Consider the following 24303-nt stretch of genomic DNA (forward strand, 5'->3'; position numbering starts at 1 on the left):
TGACATCATTCGCAACTAATCGTCTTGTTTAATTACTACAAGGACCACGCACGTCCAGAAGATTATCTGAACACGTACTGTATACTCTAGACGTCAGTCTGGACTAACAAACGTTTCTTTACCTTGCAAGGATCGAGACAGTAGACGGCCTAGTAGAAAAACACAAAAGTTGGCATCCCAATGACTGGAACAATAGATTCTTTCACAAAACCGTAAATGTTGCTTGGATAAATTGGAATGTAGCTTTAAGTCCTGAAAATGATCGAAAGTTAAATAATGGGTGCGTGAATGTCTAGATCTAATCATGTCAAAAGTGTCTTCACTAGCAACCTCTAGAAGAAGCCTGAAGATTCAGTTTGTACAAAGCACCATGTGATTGTCTATACTAGTGAAGGATGACATTCCTATAGACATGTCTTCAAAATAACTGCTTTATAATAAATGACGTCACCATGACATCATTAAGTTGTTTAGACTGCTACACAGAGCAGTGTTCCAGCAGTTCATCCAGCATTGACTGATGCAACAATCAAATGGCAAAGTATCAAATCCAATGACAAGTTTGATATCGAGGCGAGTACAAACAAGTATACTTTGTAGTACTGTTCACACAACGTAAATTTATTGCCTTAATTCCTTATTCATCAATTAGATTAGCAGCTCAGTAATGCATTCAGCAATGTATGTTCCTCTTACTCAAAGTACATCAGCAAAACACTGAGAGTAAACTTCTCAATTGCAATATTATAAACTAATGTCACTGAATAATCAAGATAGCTTTGATCATCAATGCTATGAGTTGTTAATTGTAGCAAATAAAAGCATCTCATGCTATACAATGCTGCCATTGAAGCACATGCAAATAGTCATTGTTTCTATGTAATAATATATCAATCAATAACTCACTCTTTCAATTCTGTTCTTGCTCAATTAAAATTTTCTGTCCTCAAGCCTACTTAGCTCCAAGTTCTGCAAAACAACAATATCTGTGAGTCTAATGTATAATAAAAGTAATAATGTAAAACACATCATTACTTGCTAGCTTTGCTCGAGCATCAATTGAAGCTTTAATAGCAGCATCGTATTCCTCTTTGGAAGATAAAACTTGTTGAGGCTTTAAGGAATTATCACTGCCATTTTGATTCTTCAGTCTGTTGTCTTCAGCTGTTGTGAGACTGACCGCCCCTTCTGCTAAGACGTTCTGGTTCAATACAACATCCTATCACAACATGCAGATACTACAATGACACACTTTATGTGAAAAATAGCTAACAATTGATTGAGTTGATGACTAAACGCATTACCTAGTAATGAATTCTTGTTTCTTGCCAAATTTATAGCTAATGATTGATAAAATGCTTTTGGCCGTGCAGTTGCTGCTACTACATTTTTTGCTTGAATTACTCCGTTAGTCAGAACAAACAATTCTACTAAACGTTCAAGCTCAAGAGTAAAAAAGCTTCTGTATTAAGTGCAAAACAAATCTGTCAAAACTTAGCATCAGTTCATCAACAACACGTAGCCTACGGTAGTCCCCCTGTCTGTCTAATAAAATGCATGTTGATAGAGGAATTGAATTCTATACTAATGAAACAGAATAAAAACAAAATGTCTGCCGAATGACAAAATGACGAACACGTACAGTAATCTCTGTTACCAATCACCACCCTCATGCATTCGACAACAAATGCCCAACCATATATTTCAATTACACAGCTTTCACAACAACATACCAAAGTCACAGGCAATTCAATTGGAGAAGTTGTAACTGTTCTGGTCTCCTCAAAGCTTGAACTACTGTCAGCCACTGTTGACTCCAATCTTTGTTCATCTCTTTCATTCGCCTCTTCCTGCTTCTTTGATTGATCACCATTCCGCTCAACATAACTATTCTGTTCTTTGGTGATCGGTGCTGTGTGACCGATTTGTTTGTAAAAGCATTTGCTGTTCAATTCAGCAGCCATTTGTTGCAGCTCCTCCTTTGCCTTCTGAACATTGAACGGTTCATAAAATGAAGTAGTCTCACTTGCTGGTGATGGAGAACAAACACCAGATTCAGGGGCAGAGCCAAGACGGAGGTGGAAACGAGTTCTACTGGGCAATCTTTCTTTCTGATTTGACGTTTCTGCATCACCATCAACAAAAGCGTCATCAACTTGACTTGCAAGCCGATAACCACGAGAAGGATTTTGAGTATCCATTGAACTGGTACTGCTCAATCTATGTCGACGTCTTTCTTCTTCTAGAAATCTCTTTGCTTTCGCATCATCAATCTGGTGCTCCTTCCTTTCAATCATAGTTCCATGCTGTCGACTGCTCACAACTGCAGAGTATGTTGCTTTCCGACATTGACTGGTTCCATGGCTGTATGTCCTCCGAGCTCGTGCTGCATTTGGGGGCCTGACATGGAGAGAGCCTTCCATTTGTTGCCAATGCTGTCGCGCTATTAGGGAAGCTCTCTCAGCATGCTGTGCAGTAGACGCTTCAGAAGACTGCAAATTAAAGTCAATCATAATATTACCACACTAATGTCACCACTGTTGATTGAATGCATAAGCAAGGAGACAGACTAAAGAAGGAAGACAAGTACCACACACAACATAAACTGATTAGGAAGTACCAATCACCAGCCAACCAGGCAGCCACACCAAGACAACAGATGTGTATGACTGAAGTAAGGCAAATTACCAGAGGATCTAATTGACTGAAGTTGTTCTTATCCACTGCAAATTTTCCTAACTCATCTTCACGTTGCAGCAGTCGATCAGCTGATGCTTCAACTAGAGCCGATGTGTACGACATGCTCTTAGACAGCATCTTGTGCTTGATCCTCGAAATCAGCCCATCGCGATACTTCCAGGTGTCACTCACATTCACGAGCTCAGCTACATCAGCAGCATCTCCATTCATCAGCCTGTCTTGGAAGTCCCTAGTTACACAGTCACATCAAACATAAACATCGATATGAAATTGTCACTGAGAGCACAGATACCAGATCAAGTCATCCAGAATTGAAAGAGCCTCAGACAGATTTGCATCAACTGCAAGGACTATGAAGTCACCAAACTAGCCAATAAAACAACAAACCATTTATAAGGTATTATTTATAATTATGTCAATTTTGAGTACAGGCCATGGACTTATCTAGTGGCAATTGCGTTTAATAAAGATTATCTTATTAGTAAAAAATTACAGGTTTAGAATTGAATGCCAACAGTAAACTTTCATATCAAGATCTTCGAGATTAGCTAAACAAGTATATGAAAGAATTTATGCATAGCAGCATTGCTTTTATCTCTGCAGTGTCTCATACACTATGCTACTATTTCTAGAATGTCCATTAGAACACTGATGTATAGGTTGTGATACATGTGAAAATAGTAGCTCGTGATGTACTGGACAATGAAGTAATACTGTATTGAACAAACATCGAACATCTGTTACTACAATAAGCTTCCACAATCTTTTAAAATGCAACCTATACTAGAGAAGACATACTATACAATGTAGCACACATTTCAAAATTAATTAACTAAAATTCAGAGAATGTATGTCCTATGTATCCTCACTAGGTAATGCTCATATAATACTCAGTAGATGCCTTTGTGCTTGCATGCCTGTATACAATTTCAACAAGCAACACTTACTGGCATCCATCCACACTCAAACAGAAATTCCTGTGCCTCTTCGATGCCCCACACTGACATCTGAAACTGTGAGCTACTAACTCGAACTCTACGAAAAGTGTCATCATCTGGATGATCTTGAACATTTCTAGAATCACAGCATGCTTAGCAACTACCTGATATCAGAATGTCGTATGCACATACGCTGTGAGGGCACCAAGAATGCGAAGTGTAAGTTCGGCTTGACTGCTTTCCAGTCGATCACACATTTTCTCCAGTATCAGTGACATTCTACAAGCAGTTGGGCTCATCTCGTACTCATCATCAGACATATCAAAATTATCATCTTCGTCCTCCTCCATTAAATCCTACAGACAATGAGACACAATAGTCCATGATTGATAATGGAAATACAATCATAAGAACCGTTTCATCCCTGCCATGTTTGTGTCTGATCAGCGACTGCCTCTTTCTCCTAATAGTGGAACACAATGATCAGGATATATGTTGGTACACAGTCACACAAGCAAAGACAAAGTATTTCACGATAGAATGCAAATGGAAATAATTTACATCTGTTACATTCACCACAGATCTACTACACTCATATGACAAAAGAATGCATATAAACTACAAAACTTCCAACAAACTACAAGAGCAACTTGAGTAATGGTAAATACACTATATACTTAGGATACGACTGTGATTTACAACATGAAAACGTCTATAATCTAGGCTGCTATCACTGAATAAAAACGTCAACTTACCATAAAGTAAATATACTCTATAGCCCTAGTTTTCTGGCAATGTTAGCTAAAAACCACACACTGACCCATCCAAGCATGCAAAAATCATAAATAGCCGTAACGCACACAGTTTGTGTGCATGCATGTGCGTGAAGAGTGAATTTGAAACATTCACACACACACACACACACACACACACACACACACACACACACACACACACACACACGTGCACACACACACACACACACGTGCACGTGCACAAACACACAGACACACATGCACACACAGACACACACACAGACAGACACACAGACACAGACGCAGACACAGACGCAGACACAGACACAGACATAGACATAGACACAGACACAGACACAGACACAGACACAGACACACACACACACTGTGAACTGACCTAATTGCAACGGAAGGACGCAGCTGTTTCAGTGAGCTGGCACGCACAACTTTCTGATATACAAAACCCCTACACAGTAACACCTCACATCTCACAGCCAAAAAGTACATGCAACCTACCGCAACTCTCCGAATCAGTTCATCCTCAGGTTCATGCCCACTTGATCCAGTCCTCTCTCCCTCAAATAGTTTTGAACTTACAGATGACTCTTTGCCAATAGAATCCCTTTGTTTAGAAAGATAGTAAGCTGCCCCTCGTGCTTTCGATAGTCCTTTTCCAGACATCTGATTGTGACCAAGCAAATGAGCAGTTGGCTTTCCTGGTAGTTGTCGATCAGGAGAAGACACATGCTTGACAGGCGACTTCTTTGCTCGGGCAGACTTCCGCAATGGTGAAGGTTTTCTTTCAGCCACAGCACGAGCTACGTCTTGTGTAACAAATGGATTTGACTTCACAGTAGCTATTGTTCCTTTCAGCTGATCATCTTCCTCCTTCAAGTGTAATTCTTGCTCGTTACTTGCTGGTTGGCTGTGCTTATTCTCATCATTGCTTAATGCATTTCTCTGTTTTTCCATTTCAATTATTTTCCTTTCCGGTTTAGGCTTTGGTATTGGGACTATCTGTCCTTTATTAGCTGTCTCCATTCTTTGCTGTTTGTTTGTATGTTTCTCTAGCAGCTCTTTCTGTTTGCTCTCTTTCTCTCTTTTCTCTATCTCTAGTTTCTCTGCTTTCTCTTTCTCTTTTCTCTTTTTCTCTGCAGCTTCTTTTTCGAGCACATCTTTCTTCAACAGTTTCTCCCTCTCTTTTTGCTGTTTCTGCTTCTCTTTCTCTGCTCTTTCCTTCTCCTTCTTGTCTTTCTCCAACATTTTCTCCATCTCCTTTTGTTGCTTCTGCTTCTCTTTCTCAAGTCTTTCCTTGTCCTTCTGCTCTTCCTTGGTGTCTTTTTCTCGCCTTTCTTTCTCTTTCTTCTGTTTTTCTAATCTTTCCTTGTCTTTCTTTTCTTTGTCTTGTCTTTCCTTGTCCTTCTTTTCTTTCTCTTGTCTTTCTTTGTCTTTCTTCTCTTTCTCTTGTCTTTCCTTGTCTTTCTTCTCTTTCTGAATTCTTTCTTTTCCTCTCGTTTGTCTGTCTTCTAATGCTCTGTTTCGTTCTTCCTTATCTTTTTGGTCTTTGGGTAAAATGGTTTGCTGCTGCCGTTTCCATTTGGCAGCAGGACTGCTGACATGATCTTCAGATTTTGCATGTTTCTCATAACCTGCTTGACTAGGCGTCAACTTGCTCGACTCTTTTCCAGATGTCACATCAGTTTTATTTACTACATTACCAAACTTCACTCCCCTAGTTACACCTACTCTTGCCCTGTCTTGATTAGCACTCTCTGTCATTTGTTCATCATTTACATGCTGTTCTTGATTACTCACATTTCCAACATCAAACGAGACTAAAGGTTTCTTGGCATCCACAATAGATAGATCGCTTTTCTGCATCTCAGATTCAGTAGAACCATTTAATTTAAACGTTGGTGATGTAGGAGATTCTGTTTTAGATGTCGGTGATTGCAGACAAGATGATGGCGTTGCTGTTCCACTATGCAATGTTGTACTATGTTTCTTTATTACAACAAATCGTGAAGGACGATGTTTACGTAACATAGATTTTTTCATCTTCAGGTCTGATGCACCTAAAACAACAACATGATGTCAAACTGAGTGTTGGACGTCATTCTTATCTAAATACATTACAACAGCACTTGCAGACAAAACAATAAAAACCACTAATGACCACAACATTATATAAATAAATACAACAGTATTAAAATTATCGGTGTGCCTCCCTCATGTATTTTCTACAAACATAGTGTTCCAACCATTGAAATGCAGAACACTTTTCAATACCATTCCCTCATCTAATTCAATTCCCAAAACGACTCAATCCGTTTGACAATACCTTTTACTTTCTTTGCCTGTTCTGGTAGTGGGACCTTTGGTTTCCTCTTTCCAGCACCCGCTGGTTTGTCCACAGATTTATCTGCTGGACTTATCACTCGGTCAGAGTCATAGAGCTGAGTGACCTCCGTAGGTTTGATGTACTCTTGTATTGCTGGATACCGGGTCGTAGGATTGATTGTATAACAAGCATAATTTTCTACCATTTTCTTGGGTGATGTTTGTGGAAGTAGATGAAAGATGTTTTCTCTTTCAGCAAGCAACACAAGAGGATCACCACCTTTTATAAATTTCTTCATCATCCATGCTGCATCCATGCAGCTGAGAAAGCCACGAGCAGCACCAGTGCCTAAAGGCCAAAATGGCTACAAAAAAAAGAAAAAAGTATATAAAGTTTTACTCCAAAAACTGAACAAACTGTAGCTGATTCTTCATAACGAGAAAGACACATGCTCAACTTAAAAACAGACTAGCAACAGTGTAAGTGAGCAACAAACATTGCAATACAACAAAACGTGTGGACCTCTATGACATGAAATGTCACACCCGTTACAGCAAGTTTGATAGAAAAGTTGCTGTACATGATGGTACACCTTCTACTGTACAGTGTCTGACTAGTAAATAATAACTATGGGTATGATGCACCCCAACAGAAATCCATGCAATTCAAACGTTTCTGTATATTCAATTCTCTCCAATGTCTTTGCTTTGATGAAAAGTACAAATTCACAAACGCTTTGCAGTCACTTGTGTCTTTATTCGTTTCCCACCACAAAATTAACAAGATAACTACATCCACATTGCAGCAGTTAGACAATCCAAAACTTTATATCACCGGCTCACATTGCTAGTTCAAGTACTAGTTCCCTACATTTGCTCAAACTCTAGAGGAGTGAGTGGTAACGCTCCAACATAATATGAACATTGTCACAAGGGTCATGCATAAACACAGACTTTCAGGAAACAGCCATGTTTGGTGTGTGTGTGTGTGTGTGTGTGTGTGTGTGTGTGTGTGTGTTTGTGTTTGTGTGTGTGTGTGTGTGTGTGTGCGTGTGTCCTTAAACACTCTTAGGTTCAAATATTCCCAAAAAATTGTAAAATGTCAGCTATATCAACACATTTTGTGGCAAAGACATGGCATTGCGTACCTCAAGAATGCTGTCTCCCACCAGGGCAAGCATGAGACGTTTGCCATTGCGTTCCAGTATTCGAGCCGCATGATCTGCCGCATACATTGATGTAAAGTCAAAAAGTGCTACGTCAGGACGCCCGTCTGTCATTGGTTCAAAGTCGTAGTGAGGCAGCTCCTTCTTCGTCACATACTCTGCAGCCTCTCTGGCATACTGGTAAAGCTTGCCGTGATCAACATTGCTGCTAGCAACCAACTGAACAGCATCACTGTAATCCTAACAAGAAAAATGACAATAACAACATCGAACATCAATTTCAACAAGAAATGAATCCAAAGTTTGTACCAACAAAATTTCCACCATAGTCTACAAAAACTAACATGCAAGATATAATTACAACGAATCACTGTGCAGTAATATCATGATTTGTTAATCAAAGTCTCTGTAGCTTTACAACAGCACATACCATGTCGTCAACCTAACCCAATTTCTACTCCAAACACAACACTTTAGGTATTAAACTAAGTAAAGCCACCTTCTCAAAGCCTCAAGCATACACACGAATGCAGCAAACTAGTACAGTAGTAAACATGATATTCAAATACTGTATTCTATTCTCTCTGTTGGCTGTTTAATCCATCTATTGTCTGCCGGCCTGTACTAAGCACACGTGTACATCCAACTGTCCATTCACTCTGTTCATCCATCCCTTAATTAGGGTTCTAGTAAACGTTTTCACCATCAAATTGACAACTGAGGTGTTTTAATGGTTGAACCATCCAACTATCATGCTTTGCAGGTTCAGTGTTGACAGGGAAAACACGCAATGCATGACTGACAATCACAATGCTAAAAGCTGTAAGCTTTACATGATTGTTATAAAATTAGTTATTTCAGATAGTCATAATGTCTACATTGTAAACAAAAACGTTTATAAGCTCTCGATCAGAAAGTACTGGAGAGCAAAGCAAAATCTCCAGACATACCACCAAAGGTGTGTGACCAAAAACAGTAACTTGGCCTGTGACAGTTGGGGTACAACCCTAGCTAGAAACTTGATTATGTCTGTCAGTCTGCTCAACCATTTCACTACATATCTGTTAATCTGTGCACAAGTTTGTTCTTGGTCTGCCTTGACTGACTGCCTGCCTGTCGATCTGTCCAAAAAGACCACATCAACTGTTGCACATCCATCCTTCTGGTTGTTGTAGTAGTAACTGCATGCAAGCAAGACAAACCTTTTTCAAAACTCCTTTATTCAACAGACTGTGCCTCTTCGCCGTCATCACAAAGTAATGCGTCTCGTCTTTATAATACACAATATTCTCCAAGTCAATTCCAAATTGTTCAGATAACTTCTTGAAAAAGTCTTGATGATAAATGTACGCAACGCCACTTATCTCTGGTACCGATGCCTCCGCCGTTGTGTTGCCATGCACAAAGTTGGCCGTAATTGCTATAGCAAGCTGAGCTCGAAATTCCTTCTGTTTGAATCCTCTCTTCAACAGACTACTCTTTCGACCATCCGCTCCTATGACGACATCAAAGTCAAAGTCACTGATTGAACTGATCGACGGCTGAAAACTGGCTCTCCATCCGTGTCCACCTGCTGGTTCAACTATATCATTATACTGCACCCCAGTGTACACCTCCACACCCAGAAGTAGAGACACTTTTAGTAGCAAGCACTGTAACCGACGAATACCTAAAAATTTGAATTAATTAGCCAGAAACAAAATCACTATTACTTATTATGTAAATACAGAGTTGCACTGAGAGCATTTAAAACGATTGCTAGTAATATTATGTGGCTACTTACGGTGTCTCCACTAGCGCTTAAACATGTTTACAACCTGTTTAAGTCTAAACTTGTTTAAGAATAATTATCCCTGTCTCCACTAGCGTTAAACCTGTTTAACTCTAAACCTAAACAGCTTTTGCTAAACATGTTTCAGAGATAGTTTAACGAAAGTGGTTTAGGTTTAACAGTCACGTGATATAAACACTTGTTCCAAAACGGTGGATGTTAGTTCTTTCACGTTGTTCTTTCTTTCTTTGGAGACTATTGGTAGAAGACAGAACTAGGCAATGTCAGAGAGTGCATAGACTGATGCAGAGTGTCAGGAGAGAGCCATTTTGGCAAAGACAGAGACTTGTGTCCGTGATTATTCTTCAGACGACAAGAGACAATCTCCAACTGTCCGGTGCACAAGAAACAAATTCGCGTGGTACAACAAAGTCCCGGATAATTCTTTTAATAGCCCGGAATAAATGGACAAGTGGAGACGCTGTCTACTAAACAGGTTTAGAGTTAAACATGTTTAACGTTAAACATGTTTAAAGAGCAACAAGTGGAGACACAGCCTTAGTAAGTGGTCTGAGGCTAATGTAAGACACAGTCAATTAGCACCATCACTACCAACTCTATAAACAGTGTTAATTTACTGTGTCCTCTATTTAGAACCCAATCACCTACCAAGTAGCCAATGAAAAAACCTTCGAAGAGGAGTTAACACAATATCAAGTACATCTTAATGGGAATATGAAATCAATGACTGCTGCAAACTACTAAGAGTACAAGTAAAGCTACATAAATGTCCCTACTCTCATGCATATACAAATCTAAGCAATCAGTATGATGTTTTAATAACACAACGAGACAAACCACCTGGTACACGAGTAATCTGCATGCATGCATGCATGTAAATGCATCAATTAAATGTCAATTAAATAGTTTTAAATAGAGTGTCGTTTTCTACACTTTCATAGTACATTCTATCTTTCTTGCCGAATATTCTAAATACATAAACTACATTATTGCTATTACATGTGTACATTAAAACGTGCAAACACTTGTCCTCACACAGACACAGACACACACAGACAGACACATAGACAGACACACAGACCGACAGACAGATAAATTTGGTCGACCCAATGATCCAGAATTCTTAGATTTTAGAGGAAAAGATTTGCAATCCAACTGCAAAGATGTAATGCCAGCATCATCAGAAGAGCAGCGACAGCACTCTGTGCAACTGAAGAATTTAACTGGACTATAGCAGCACCCAGTTTTTCAGCCATTAGTTGACTGAAAACTGGGTAGTAGCATAATTTTTAGCTGCTATGTGTACACATATGTGTATTTTCATGTAGCTTGCAAACTTTACTTTGCTGATATATATTATAGTTTGATGTTTGAAATATATGTATTGACAGACAGACAGACAGACAGACAGAAAGACAGACAGACAGACACTGTAGTTTTGAAGTATAGTCCTCTTTTTGTTTTACACGAGTTTCACTTTTAGCTTAGTTTAGTTGATGAACACTACTAGTAGTTGGACAGTACATAGTACCCTGCATTACAAAATGTATCATACATAAAAGTTCAAATATATGTGACAGACAGACAGACAGACAGACAGACAAACAGACAGACAGACACACACACACAAACACACACACACACACACACACACACACACACACACACACACACACACACACACACACAAACACACCACTGCTACAGCAGAGAAGAGGTCTCCAGTCCACAGCGTTTACCTGACAAAAGTAAACTCTGGGTAGGAAGCAAACTCTGGGTAGGGAGCATGAGTCATGCAGTATGCATGGAGCCATGTGTGGTATAGGGTCCTTGCCCAGCTACCACTGACGCAATACTCTAGCACAATCAACATTGCACAACACTTAAACTCCTATCCAAATCACAACAGCAGGGCACCTCAGACGTACTCTTCAATATTCACGAATAAAACGTCAAAACAGCTTCCAGGCGACACCTCCACTAAACTACATGGCCCTATCATCACACCTCCACTACAGACATCACACAAGAACAAAAATCCAGTAAAACAACACGAAAAGCGCACGAACAACCTCATCCCATTACACCCCGTCACACCAACACTCAGCACAGAGCTGCAAACTATTTCCATGAATCACCCATCAACATTATGCAAAGAGCGACCGAACAACATCACAACTCACTCACTGATATGATCCAGCGAACCGGCACAGAACTTCCCATAGAACTTCTTCGCTCCCAGACCTCGCAAATCCGTAATGAGATACGGCCACAGATGTAGCACGTTGTTACGCGTGTAGCCGCGCCGTTTCTCGACCACGACGACTCTGGAGGCGCCAAGCAGCGCAGCCTCGACGGCAAATCGGAGGCCACATGGCCCAGCGCCTACGACCAACACTTTGGCGCCTCCGCATGCCATGCCGCCTTCGTAGACGGGGCAGTCGACGCGTTTGTCGAGTATTTCCCATAGCGAACGGCTCTTCCAGTTCGATAGTTTCGATTTCAGTTGAGTGTAGAAGTCGCTTTGGGCGACGTCGAGGTGGAGCTCGGTGCGGAGCGTCTGGAAGGCGTTGAGAATGTCTTGTAAATCGCTTGAGTCGCAGAACTTGTTAAATAGCTGGGAGGCAACGTCTTGGGGTTCGGCGGGGCAAGACATCGATATAGTCAGTGTCACCACCTCGACACGAAGACTCACGTGCACGTCGTCAGCCTCGGAGAGACCTCGGTGTCCCGACCTTGAGTAGTTGGTGTGCGCGAGTACAAGAAAGTAATGTTGTGACAGTTTAGCAAGTTTTATTGAGTTTTGTGGTTTATTTTTATAACATTGTTTTTAATTTTAAGTTGGTTTCGCAACCGGTATCTGCCTGTTTGTTCGTGTAAGCCTCTACCTTCTGCTATCGATCTTTTCCTCTTTTGTGGTCTCTTTGACATGAACACATATTGTGACAATGCAAACAACAGACAACAGCTTTTACAGACCACCACTATTAGTAGGTATTGAAGATGGGCAAAGTGTTCATACGCCTTGTCCTTGTCAGCACCAAGTTTCACTTGCTAGCTATAGGCTCTCCAATCAGCATAGTAAGATATAAAATAAAAATGATGAATACATTACATAAAAATTAAAAATGATAAATTTTAATAACAACAGTTATTGTTTCATGACCTTATGCAAATCAGAAAGTTTTCTTAATTTATCTAATTATATTTTTTATAACACACATCAGCCAATTGAAGGGCAGCACGTCGACAACCAGTGCTCTGTATGTATACAACAAGTCATTACACAAACTCCACTAAGTCTTACATCCAAATAAACACATCAAGAGGCCTTCTGGGAAGAAGCCGACCACCACACCATGCATTCTAACCAGCTGAGAATCAAATTGTTTATTTGCTCTAATCTAACTCCAAAGATTTAGAATAACACTAAATTTAAAGCAAACAATGTTAATCTATACAGACAAATGTTCAATACTTCACTTACGATTGCAATCGGTTACAAGAGCAGAACTCATACAGACAAAAAACAAAGTGACTGCAATTAGTTAGCGTGAAAAGAAGGCCAAACTAACTGTCCCAAGAGAAAGATTCACACAGTAGCAGAAAATCCTATGACTGTCAGGGATGCACGAAATTTTGTCTGTTCGAATGTGATTGTACATAAGCATAGCATAAATTAACACAAACAAGAAATATTTCAAGAACCGCTTTTAGTTGTATGATTCTCTCCTAATTGTGATCTCCTCGTTTGGACAGTTAGGAATGGACTAACAAAATTTCTACCACAGAATATGCAGTCACTAGTTTCTCTCTGTGTGAGTCTTCATATGCCGAGATAGGTCTGTATTAGTAAAAAGTGTCCATGTAGTTTGAATCTATAAACTGGACATATGAGAATTAACTCTCAAAAATATAAACTTCAAACTGTAGACATTGTGGAAAGGTTTCCATTATAGTTTATACCAAACTAACAATGTGAAGAAATCACACATGAAAGAGAAATCTAATTATTGAAACCTAAGTGAAAGTGCAAACACAGTTATCGTTCCAATTTTGTATAAGACATTGTCTGAGACAACTGCAGATATCTGATGCAGCTAATGTAATGACTTAATTGTATTACAGATTCTAAACCAGAAACTGGACATCCTGCAGTCAAACAATGCCACTATCTACTGCCCAACACCTATCCACTGCTCACCATCTCCACAACACAATCAGCATTGGAGAGAAATAAAGAACAAAACAAATGAATGTCAGATAAATTGCGATGTACAGATGATGCTTACAATATGGCTGCTCATGTACTATGCTGCCACAGAAACTGCTTAATTTAATTTCCAACTGAGCAATATTTACATACATAGCACATTAGTATACATTCATTAGCTTCAAATCCAATAAATAGCTACAATGTATTATACACATCAGATATCTTTCAAAATCTCTTGCCAATACTGACCGCTGACCCAATGCTAGGCAGTGTTTTCTGCAACATATCTTTCTTTAGTTTCTCCGTACTAATCACAAGAGGCTACAACATACAAAATCAAAATCGCATCAATCTGCATCAATCAACCACATCACGTTTCTTGACTAACTTTGCCTGTGGCTGTTGTTTGTACCCCTACTGTTCTGGTCTGTCTGTTTCTCACTGGACCTAGAGACTTCGGCACCTTGGGAATGATACCAAGATCTCCGGGAAGGTAATGTGAAGTAATGGTGTGACCAGGGCGAGATGGAGGCCTCTGTTGTTGTCGTTTAATCTTTCCTTCGTGTCTTGGACTTGTGCGTTTGTCTGAGCTAAGATGTGCTGGACCTAGAATGATGCCTGATGCTGCTGCTGAGTCGAGGAGGCCAAGCAGGGAAGACAACATGTTGTCTCTGGCATAGTGTGCTTCATGTAATGGGACTTCTGAGTCAGATGATGATATCTGAAAGAATTGTGATTATATACAGTCAATTGATATTAGGGACATAAATCTACATACACATGGTAAACAAGTCTGCACACATACACACACACACACACACACACACACACACACACACACACACACACACACACACACACACACACATGCACGCACGCATGCACACATACACACACCACGATTGCGACACTACTTTGCATAAATCTGTAGGAGTTGGATTTATAAAAACTAATCTCATCCACCCCCTCCAATTTTGTAGTGGTGCACGTTGTGGTCCAATGTTCACAGTACAGAAACCATCAATGTGTACCATTGGACTTTGGCACTCTTCTTATGCATTTCAATGAATTGTCAGACGTAGCATGTGATTACAGATATACGATTGGTCGATGCAATTTCATCGTATCCGATTAGATGTGCGAACGCATTCGGTCAAATGATCATCATCAAAGCAATGACTATGCAACCAGCACAGACACGGCTAACAGTGAAACACACTCACGTTGACCCCATACTATTCAACCCAAAATAAATGAATTTTGACAAATGGACGGATAGGCAGATAGACAGACAGACAGACAAACAGACAAACAGAGAGACAAACTGTGGAATGAAAGTAGCCAAGACATTACTGGACATTTGTAGTAGCCATCATGTACTCTAATCAAATATATGACCGACAGATAGAAAGATTTAAAAAGTTGTAGTGCCCAGTGTTCTGCCCAGGATTTTCGGAGTGGTGGTCAAGTATGAGAGCATTAAGGGGTGTGGTTTAATTCTGACAACAAAGCGCCAAATAGAATGTATCACACTGTTGATGGTCTATGATCTGAAAGAGCAGACAATGAAAGCTGCAACTTCTGTCGACAGTCACGAGGGAACTATGTTACCCAGTCTCACGTTTAGACTATGGCATGGTTAGACGTCTGCCATCCATTGGAGCAAGTAAACCACTACCTAAAATATATAGTGGTGGTTGAAACATGTGGAGTGATGGTCGGTGTTTGTCAATCAAGTGATGGCCAGGCCCGACCACCATGAGCAGAACCCTGAGTGCCCTCTCTATATATTCATATTCATTGACTGTAATGATTACTTGTACCTTCAGAGCAGACTGAACGGTCTCTGCTGTCTGTGCTAGAACGTCTATCAGTTGCTGGTTCTGATCTTTCGTATCAGTGAGATGCGAGTTTAGCTGTTTCAGTTCTTCTTCACGTTTGAGAAGTTGTCCTTGCATCATCTAAACATGTAGAGGCATCACAGTACTATTACTAGGTAGCATATACATTATTAATACTATATAAACATATGTCTCTGTTGCTGCTGACGTTGTCTATTGCATTGTTGCTGTCTTCGCATGCTGATAGTCATGTGACTCAATCAAATTGTGAAAGTAGTCGACTGTTTGCCTGCGCTATTTTTTCATATTTCTTTTTTTTGTCTGTGTGTGCCTGCAGTTTTGCTAGTTTGTTAGGATGTGTGTAGTGTAGTGTATTCAAATTGTTTCCAATAATAATAAATAATAGTAATTAATATATGCAACAACTCTATAAGCAGTTCATAGTATGTCACACACCTCTAATTGATGATGAGCAGCCTCTGCGTCTTCAGCAACTCTAGCCACCTCTGTCTCGGTTACTACCCACTCTGCTTCTCTGGTCATGTATTCCTCTAAGAGCTTTTCTTGTTTGGTTGCTTTATCTACCATCATCTGGACAATTCGCTCACCTTGTTGACAACAAAGAACTATTGATGCACACACACGTACACACACGCATGCACGCACACACACGCATGCACGCACACACACACACACACACACACACACACACACACACACACACACACACACACCATGTACACAGGTCTACACACACACAAACAAACACACAAACAAACAGACTTTCTACATTTTGATTCAAATCGTACGATTACAATATACTAGATTCATGCCCCGTCCTTCATACGGGCAAGATACTGTAGTGTTCTGACAGAACACACAGTCTGAGCATGTGTGGACACGTCACGTGCAATGTTTGTTACAAGGTACCGGATAAGCTGAATGAATTCGAATCTTGCTCATTGCGCATGTTTCAATAGAAATCGATACACACCCTGTGTAGTGCTTGCTTCAGAAAAAGTGTAGGTTGGATTTGGTGCAAATGTAATCAGAATTTGGAGAGAAACGAAAGCGCTAGAAGAGTAAGTTTCATCTGCAAGAAATATTTGATAGCTCGAAGCTTTGCAAAGGACGACACGTACAGTCTACACAGGGCTGGTGTGGGTGTGAGTTCAAATGAATGATAATGTGTAGCGTTTGCGCCATCGGCACATAAGGGTTGACCCCTCAAGAGGGGACCCGGTGCATATTTTTTCAATTTTTTTTACACAACCTTTCCCTTCGCGTGCCGAGTGTGCATGCCAATTTCAGTTGCGAACTGACAAAAGACGTGGCCACGTATCACAAACACACCACACACACACACACACACACACACACACACACACACACACACACTTTGAGCTTTATATATACTAGATTATACATCAAAACCAGACTAAACAATGATAAACTAATGACTGCATGTGTTGCTGAATATCCACATTAAACAGGTGGTCTTTAATTAGCTCTGCCAGCAAACTGTCATCCAACAGAATCTATTTCTACAGACAGACAGACAGACAGACAGAAGTCAGACAAACAGAGAGGCAGTCAGGCAAGTTATTTTATTAGGATACAACATCTCTACACACCAGTATAAATGGTTTTTCAATAATTAAAAGAAAGTGCTTTATAACAAGTTCAACTATTTCAATGTGTGAAGCACTGAACGTATCTATCTCTGCTAACTACATTATCCTTCATTAGTCTGTTTGTTGACAACTTAGACACTTTCCTTAAGATAACTTTACTATTGCATTTTTGGAGAGTCACAAAAAAAACGTCGTCACCAATATGACATAAACTCTGCATCTACTCATCTTCCTTCACTGAGCCCTGCCTTTCTTCCCAGTTCATACAGTAAGTTTTTCCGCTTGTGATCCCCGTGTGCCGAAATGCTAAAAGAGTAGCGGAACAATTTCAGAGCTAGATCCATCTGGCAAGATCTCCTTTCAATATTTGTAACATTTGGCAGGCAGGCAGGCAAACAGGCAGACAGCAACGTTCTCGCTAGAGATCTTTGGGAGTGTGGTGGGATGGGTGGGTCCACGACACACAGTCTGCCCTCTCTACAGTTGCACAGTCCAAGTCGGGCATGCGCACTTAAGCTGATCTTAAGTGAGGTATATTTGGCATCGCAGCCATTGTGGATAAATATACGTTCAAGTGCCCTGGAGAGGAAATCAACTTCAATCGCCACTAAGCCTTCCTAGCAATGTTCATAGATTGAATGACTACAGAAGTCTGTCTAGTCAGGCGTCGATCAACGTGCATAGACCAATGCTGTTGATTCGCAAGAAGCCATGACTAGTCTGGAGTAGATTCTAGGTGCTACACTTCTTGAACAAAAGGTGTGCTCTTTTATGTCACGAAAAGAGCATCCAGGACTACTACTAATGGCAGTGCATCCGGGACTGCCATCAACACAAGTACTGTACATGTCTGGAGCAAGGCTATTATCCCGCATTCTTTCATAAGAGCCTGAAGTTGTGGCTAATGTCACCTGTACAACGTAATATAGTATTGTGTTTCAGTACTGTAGTATGGACTTCTAATACATTCCCCAGATGTCAAACTTTGGACTCCTATCTACCATTTCTGAGCGTAACGCACTCCTACTGGACATGGCACACGCCATGCTGCCACGCTGTAGCGAGAACCCTGAGACAGGCAGGCAGACAGCCAGCCAGCCCGACAGATGTTGTTCAATATATAAAGATGTGACTGACAGACAGACAGACAACCAGACACGCAAACAGGCAGACAGGACAGACAGACAGACAGACAAACAGGACAAATATATATATGCTATTTAGCTTTATCTGTATCAGTACTTATCCTGTACCAGTTCCAATTAATTTACAAATTTTTTTCAATCAACAGAAAGGCAGATACACACAGACCAACACACACACAATTCCATACTGCTCAAATGCTTCTTAGCCAGCTCCTTCTCACTCGCCTCCAAAATTCCAATCCTCATCCTATACTCCTTCTCCTTTTTCTTCATCTCATCGTTATCGTGCACCAACTCCATCGTCTTATCCGACATCTTCCCTAACTGCGATGAAATTGCCACGTTCTCTCGAATTGCCCGCTTCGTCGTCTCTGCCATCTGACGATTGGACACTTTGCGAAACTCAGCGGCGACGTCACTCACGCGCTTTTCCATCTCCTTCTTCAACCGATTCATGTCCTGCACAGCCTTTCTCTCCAGCTGATACAACACATCTTGATGCAAACGCTCATTCTCTGTCAGTTGGCATTTCAAGCCCAACAACTCCGCCTCCATCTTCTCTTTCGTCTCCTTGAAATCCTACATAAAATGGATAAAAAATGAAAACTAAAAAATAGAAAATAAAATTAATAGAAATGACTAAAAAATAAATTAAATAATAAAAATACCAAGGATAAAATTAATAAAAATAATAAAAATAAAAAATTAAATAAAAAAATAAAAATTAAATAAATAAAAAAATTAAAAATAAATAAAATTAAAAAAACAGAAAATTAATATAAGTTACATAAAAACAAAAAATTATTTGTACAAAGTTTTCATTTGTATCTATATATATAAAGCAGAGGTGTCTGTCTGTCTGTCTGTCTGTCTGTCTGTCTGTCTGTCTGTCTGTGTGTTCATCTGTAACAGCCTTTCTAAAAAACGGCAAGTCTGATCTCAGCCGAATTTGGTTTTCACACACCAAATTCATTCGCGTCAAAAGTGAGATTGTGGTTTTCTTCCTGACTGCTCCCACGACGACACGATTTCCTGCCGATCGCACTCGCTTCCGCTCGCGCGCGAATATCTCTGAAACGGCGCATCGTATCTCCACCGAATTTAGACTGCCCGTTCCTGACGTCGGACGACAGGCACCGATCGTGTCTTTTCTTGCCAAAACAAGCGCGAAGAGCAAGATTCGAATTCATTCAGCACATCTGGAACCTCGCAACTAAGACTGCACGTGACGTGTCCACAAACCTATCTTTACACTACAATATCTTGCCCGTACAAAGGACGGCCATGTAGAGCTTGTATTTTAATACATTTGATATATTCTTGCAACAAAATTAATATTTTTGTTTTATTTTTGTTACATTTCCTTAATTTTAATTTTTAATTTTTTAACTATTTAAATTTTTTATTCTCTTATTTTTAATGTTTTTTTGTTATTTCGTATTACACACATGCATACCTGCACGCTCTCCAACTCAGCCGTCAAGATGGCGACTTCCGCCTTCAGCTGGTCCTCTCTCTCTTGCGCCGACGACCGCATCGCTTGCATCTTCGCCTCGTGCTCTTTCTGCTCGCTGGCAAGTTGCCGTTCCGTTTCCGAATGCATCTCCTGCAGGTCGGCAATTCGCTCAGCGCGTTCGTCCAGCTGTGACTGCAACAAGTTCACTAAGTCATCACGGTCCTTCTTGAGCTTGTCAGAGTTCTCGACAACATCGTGGTTAACGATTTCCAGTTCGTCGCATTTCGTCTGGTAGCGATGAAGTCTCTGTTCGAGGTCCTTGATCTGTACAAGATAGAATTCTTTCGATAGTTCCGTGAGCGCGACCGAAGCGGCCGATTTGTCTCGTTTTCCGGCGCTCGCTTGGTCGTTTTTCTTCGCGCTGCCTTTTCCCTTGCCCTTCTTCTTCTTCTTCGGCGGCATTGCGTCGAACAGAAGTGTGGTGCTGTCGGGTTGTTATGACGATAAACTGCCCGGATGCTTTAACTTGAATATGGCGGACGGGGGGAGTGTTTCGAGGCGGAGTGTGTGGAGGAAGGTGTTGTTCGAGAAGCAGGAGTATGCTGACAATTATGTGGACGCGAGTTTTTTACAGGAGATGCGGAAGAATGGTGTGTCGTTTGTCGCAATTGCAAGCAAGCTCGGAAATAGTTTCGTCTGTTTTGTGCGTTTAGTTAGTACGGAGACCTACGGTTTAAATTATTTAGTGTGGCATTCTGGCGTAGTATCTCAGCAAATAAGCAGGTAAGTCGGTTAGCTTGCCCTCGGAGACCCACCGCACGCGCACTGGGTTCATACTTCGTGTATGACAGACAGACATACAGTAATGTCATTGTGTAAGTTAAATAGTCTTAGTACACTATTTACATTACGACCTGCAGTAGGTGTTTGTGTGTTATGCAGGCACCTTTCTAGACTCTGAGGTGGATTTGTTTATTCAAATAATGCAAGCATATTTGGTATTAAGTATGCTTGAGCCACTAAGTCAGCGTGGACAGACTTTAGTTTGTATGCACTGTATAGGTGCACTTGATACGTATATACAAGTGAATATAAGTTGTCTAAAGCTGCCATTTTTGTATGTTTGTCTAGCAGATTATGTTCATTAATATTTGGGACTTGCTGTCTCATTGGTAGAGTATTGGACACTGGCTGTAGTCTTATGTACACAGTGAATTTGCTTGTTGTATTGAGGCGATGCACACTACAGTATTATATTGAAGGTGCCTCTTTCAGTACATTAGACTAATGTATTGAAGGAATGCATATCTCAATACATTCGATCATTTGTATGGCAGGAATGCATCTCTTGGTGCTCGAGACTATTGTACTACCAGGCCCGACAGAAGCAACTTGAAAGTGGAGCAGCCTAGTGCATGTTAGTGGGTGTGGCTTAGCGCACGCTAGGGATGGGTTGGCACACATCCGTGAATAGTGAGCATGTGCACAGTGTGCTGTCACAGCGGTCAGGGAATATAGTTCAGGTAAGGAAAGAGAAGTCGTAGAAGACTTCAAAACAGTCACCAAATTAGTAGAGCCGCAATCCAGTAGATGAGCAAATATATTATTTTATTTAATCATCTCTACCTTTAGACTGGAAGTATGCGGCAATTGTTTACTGGCTGAAGTCGAGTTTTCAAAAATTAGGGCGGCCATGGCCACTGCTGCTGCTGCTGTGGCTCCGTCGGCCCTGACTACAGAGATTAATTGATGCATACTAGAAGGCTATTGATTTGAATGGCTGTATCGATGAATAACAAACTAGAGCCATTATTGAGCATTTCGCAAATAGAAAATGATCAGCTAGCAAACTTATCCTACTCTGCCTGATCTTTTCTCGATTTTATCAAAAGTTAATTTACATGTTGTACCTTGTCCATCATTGAGATACTTGGTCTACAGTATGGCATTCTATTTTGCTCTAGTGTGGCAATTTTTGCTGTTGTATTTGCGCTCTTGGACATGGAGTATCTCCATCCGACAACACTGTTTCTATTGACTGCCATTCTCTCTGGTTTTGCTGCACTGTTTTTAGTTTCTGTAGACAGCACGTCATGTAAGTGTGTTTCTGCTGTTGACTTGCTAGGAACTTCATCTAGTGTTTGCTGTAGCTATTGGCGATCTCAAGACGTGTGTGATATTCACTGTTGCCTTGTACGGATTATCGCCCGTGTTAAAGACTCTCACCGAGTCTATCAGTACAGACACGATCTATGCAATGACTGTGAGACGTGTTGTTGTGTTGGTGGTGAGATGTAATGTGACCGTGTTGTTGTTGTAGACGTTTATGCTTCTTGTTCATCTTTTGTTTCACAACTATGGAGCTGAAGGAGCAATGTACGTATGTATAACAGTAGACACAGAGACAGTACCCCCCTGTAGTTGATGCATTGACAGCATCAGTATATGCTCTGCAGTATGAAGAAAGGCCAGACAGACAGACAGACAGACAGACAGTAGTTGGACTCCTAGTTTCATATTGTATGTTGCTTGATTCATGTTTCTAATGTATGTATTGGACGGACAGACAGACAGACAAACATACAGAGAGACATATGCAGTACATACAACGTACATGTATACTGATACATACATGCACGTACATACAGTCAGACAGACAGATGTATGTAATACCTGTATTTCTCATTCATCCATCCATCCATGACGAGAAGGTGGAAGACGAAGAGACTATTTGGAAGTCCGACTCGTAAACACTAGCGGTTCCTTGTTTGATCATCACATTCAGATTCGTGTAACTTTTTAGAATGAATTGATAGATATCTGTTTATGTGTTGTGTTACAGTGTAGCGTGTTACAGTGTAGCGTTTAACCTTCTTTCTTGTTCAATGTTGATTCTGTATTTGGTCTTATTTATTGCAATAAATGTCCGTCCATGGATCCATCTATCCATTCATAGATCCATATGTGATATGTATAAAATATAGGTATTTGACAGACAGAAAGACAGACGACAGGCAGATAAATAAACGGACAGATAGACATATACGTGTATGTAGCTGCCAACTCACGTTACACCTGGACAAGGTGGCCAGAAAGGAAGAAATACAAGCCATTGCAAATAGCAATGTGTGTGTGTGTGTGTGTGTGTGTGTGTGTGTGTGTGTGTGTGTGTGTGTGTGTGTGTGTGTGTGTGTGTGTGTGTGTGCAAATGATGCTTTTTGACGTTTAGGGTTTCTCATGCCATCTCTCTTAACTCAGCAACATTTGCCTCTGTATGTCTGGCTTCTCGTCTCCCAACAGTCTGGCACGTGTTTGTAACCATCCTCTTTGCTATCTCGCTGTTTGCACTTGGGCCACTGACACGACTCAAGCTAAAGGTACACACAGCAATCGTCGATGACAGTAATTCTATAGAAGCTGAGCAGTTGTCATTGCATTCAGATGTGGCGACCTTCGTTTGACTTTGTTTCTACTGCTCTGCTGGGTGTTGTGTCAACAGTGGCAGTTTTCTCTCTCTCAACAAGTCTCACTGTTTTACTTGCCATTGCACACGTTGCTGTCATATTTCTTTGCCCTCTTTGGCTGTTTAGACTGCAGAAGCTAAAGAAGTATGGAAACAACTGTGCATGCATGTGCACACACACACACAGACACACAGACACAGACACACACAGACACACACACACACACACACACACACACACACACACACACACACACACACACACACACACACACAGTAATAAGAGTTTGTTTCTGTAGCACTATCCATGGACCGTGGGACGAAGCAGTCATCACTGAGTGATGAACGGAAATGACTGATATTACAACATATATAGCTGTATCAGCTGCCCATTATGGTATACAGCGTATACTGCAACAATATGGAGAACATGTACATACAATGAGCACACAAACTTCAGGCAATTGACTCCCTTAGCATTATCCCGGTAACAAGTCTGATGTCTTCCAATTGCACAGTTACCTTCTCCGATTGCACAGTTCCCTAATGTCCAGCTCCTTTATCGGCAAAAACTCTGAAAAATGCTTTTGGTGCATAAGGCATGTGTAAGTATAATATGTGGCACGCATTATAATAGACTGACAGACAGACAGACATAGATTGTTTGATTGATTTTAAACTTTAAAAGACACACAGCAAGCAAATCTTCAATTTAAAGTAAAAATCTACCTCAGTCCATTAACCTGTTCATCAGTTCAGACGTAATGGATTAAAACAGAGGCAAACAGACAGATAGACAGACAGACAGACAGTTTTTACAGTTACCAGAGTGTACGTTAAGCTTTCATTTCATGACC

At 40.6% G+C, this 24303-nt stretch overlaps 3 protein-coding genes across 4 annotated transcripts; 1 reads left to right on the forward strand and 2 right to left on the reverse strand.

The window, feature by feature from the left end:
• Positions 1 to 610: 610 nt before the first annotated feature.
• On the reverse strand, positions 611 to 12393 carry LOC134191474 (myosin-2 heavy chain-like). 2 transcript variants are annotated; one of them, XM_062660093.1, is made up of 14 exons: positions 11879 to 12393; positions 9102 to 9568; positions 7882 to 8139; positions 6735 to 7098; positions 4910 to 6468; positions 4791 to 4843; positions 4053 to 4101; positions 3831 to 3994; positions 3648 to 3774; positions 2993 to 3066; positions 2689 to 2929; positions 1734 to 2492; positions 1036 to 1219; positions 612 to 969 (listed from the first exon to the last, which is right to left on the reverse strand). In XM_062660093.1, the coding sequence occupies exons 1-14, from the start codon at positions 12345 to 12347 to the stop codon at positions 953 to 955; spliced, it is 4785 nt and encodes a 1594-aa protein (XP_062516077.1). In that variant the 5' UTR covers positions 12348 to 12393; the 3' UTR covers positions 612 to 952. The 2 variants fall into 2 exon arrangements, with proteins under 2 accessions (XP_062516076.1, XP_062516077.1); XM_062660092.1 differs by having other exon boundaries at positions 611 to 969; positions 4791 to 6468.
• Positions 12394 to 13992: 1599 nt separating this feature from the next.
• LOC134191475 (cilia- and flagella-associated protein 157-like) lies at positions 13993 to 20465 on the reverse strand. Its single transcript, XM_062660094.1, has 6 exons — positions 19984 to 20465; positions 18716 to 19106; positions 16205 to 16356; positions 15731 to 15868; positions 14296 to 14628; positions 13993 to 14228 (listed from the first exon to the last, which is right to left on the reverse strand). The coding sequence occupies exons 1-6, from the start codon at positions 20443 to 20445 to the stop codon at positions 14133 to 14135; spliced, it is 1572 nt and encodes a 523-aa protein (XP_062516078.1). The 5' UTR covers positions 20446 to 20465; the 3' UTR covers positions 13993 to 14132.
• A 50-nt stretch (positions 20466 to 20515) lies between these two features.
• On the forward strand, positions 20516 to 23928 carry LOC134191525 (phosphatidylinositol N-acetylglucosaminyltransferase subunit C-like). Its single transcript, XM_062660145.1, has 8 exons — positions 20516 to 20633; positions 20697 to 20766; positions 21948 to 22078; positions 22134 to 22246; positions 22304 to 22359; positions 23213 to 23360; positions 23425 to 23591; positions 23746 to 23928. The coding sequence occupies exons 1-8, from the start codon at positions 20516 to 20518 to the stop codon at positions 23786 to 23788; spliced, it is 846 nt and encodes a 281-aa protein (XP_062516129.1). The 3' UTR covers positions 23789 to 23928.
• Positions 23929 to 24303: the final 375 nt, after the last annotated feature.

This window comes from Corticium candelabrum, chromosome 15, assembly GCF_963422355.1.
Source record: "Corticium candelabrum chromosome 15, ooCorCand1.1, whole genome shotgun sequence".
Taxonomy (NCBI): domain Eukaryota; kingdom Metazoa; phylum Porifera; class Homoscleromorpha; order Homosclerophorida; family Plakinidae; genus Corticium; species Corticium candelabrum.

Coding starts and splice junctions, on each gene's coding strand:
- LOC134191474 (XM_062660092.1), bottom strand. CDS start 12,347: ATGTCTTGCCCCGCCGAACCCCAAGACGTTGCCTCCCAGCTATTTAAC. Junction 3,995..4,052: donor AACATGGCAGGGATGAAACG/GTTCTTATGATT, acceptor CATTGTCTGTAG/GATTTAATGGAGGAGGACGA. Junction 1,220..1,733: donor TTGAATTGCCTGTGACTTTG/GTATGTTGTTGT, acceptor ATGTTGTGATAG/GATGTTGTATTGAACCAGAA.
- LOC134191525 (XM_062660145.1), top strand. CDS start 20,516: ATGGCGGACGGGGGGAGTGTTTCGAGGCGGAGTGTGTGGAGGAAGGTG. Junction 20,634..20,696: donor ACAGGAGATGCGGAAGAATG/GTGTGTCGTTTG, acceptor TTGTGCGTTTAG/TTAGTACGGAGACCTACGGT. Junction 22,247..22,303: donor ACACGATCTATGCAATGACT/GTGAGACGTGTT, acceptor TTGTTGTTGTAG/ACGTTTATGCTTCTTGTTCA.
- LOC134191475 (XM_062660094.1), bottom strand. CDS start 20,445: ATGCCGCCGAAGAAGAAGAAGAAGGGCAAGGGAAAAGGCAGCGCGAAG. Junction 15,869..16,204: donor CTGCTCATCATCAATTAGAG/GTGTGTGACATA, acceptor CTACATGTTTAG/ATGATGCAAGGACAACTTCT. Junction 14,629..15,730: donor CCGTTCAGTCTGCTCTGAAG/GTACAAGTAATC, acceptor CAATTCTTTCAG/ATATCATCATCTGACTCAGA.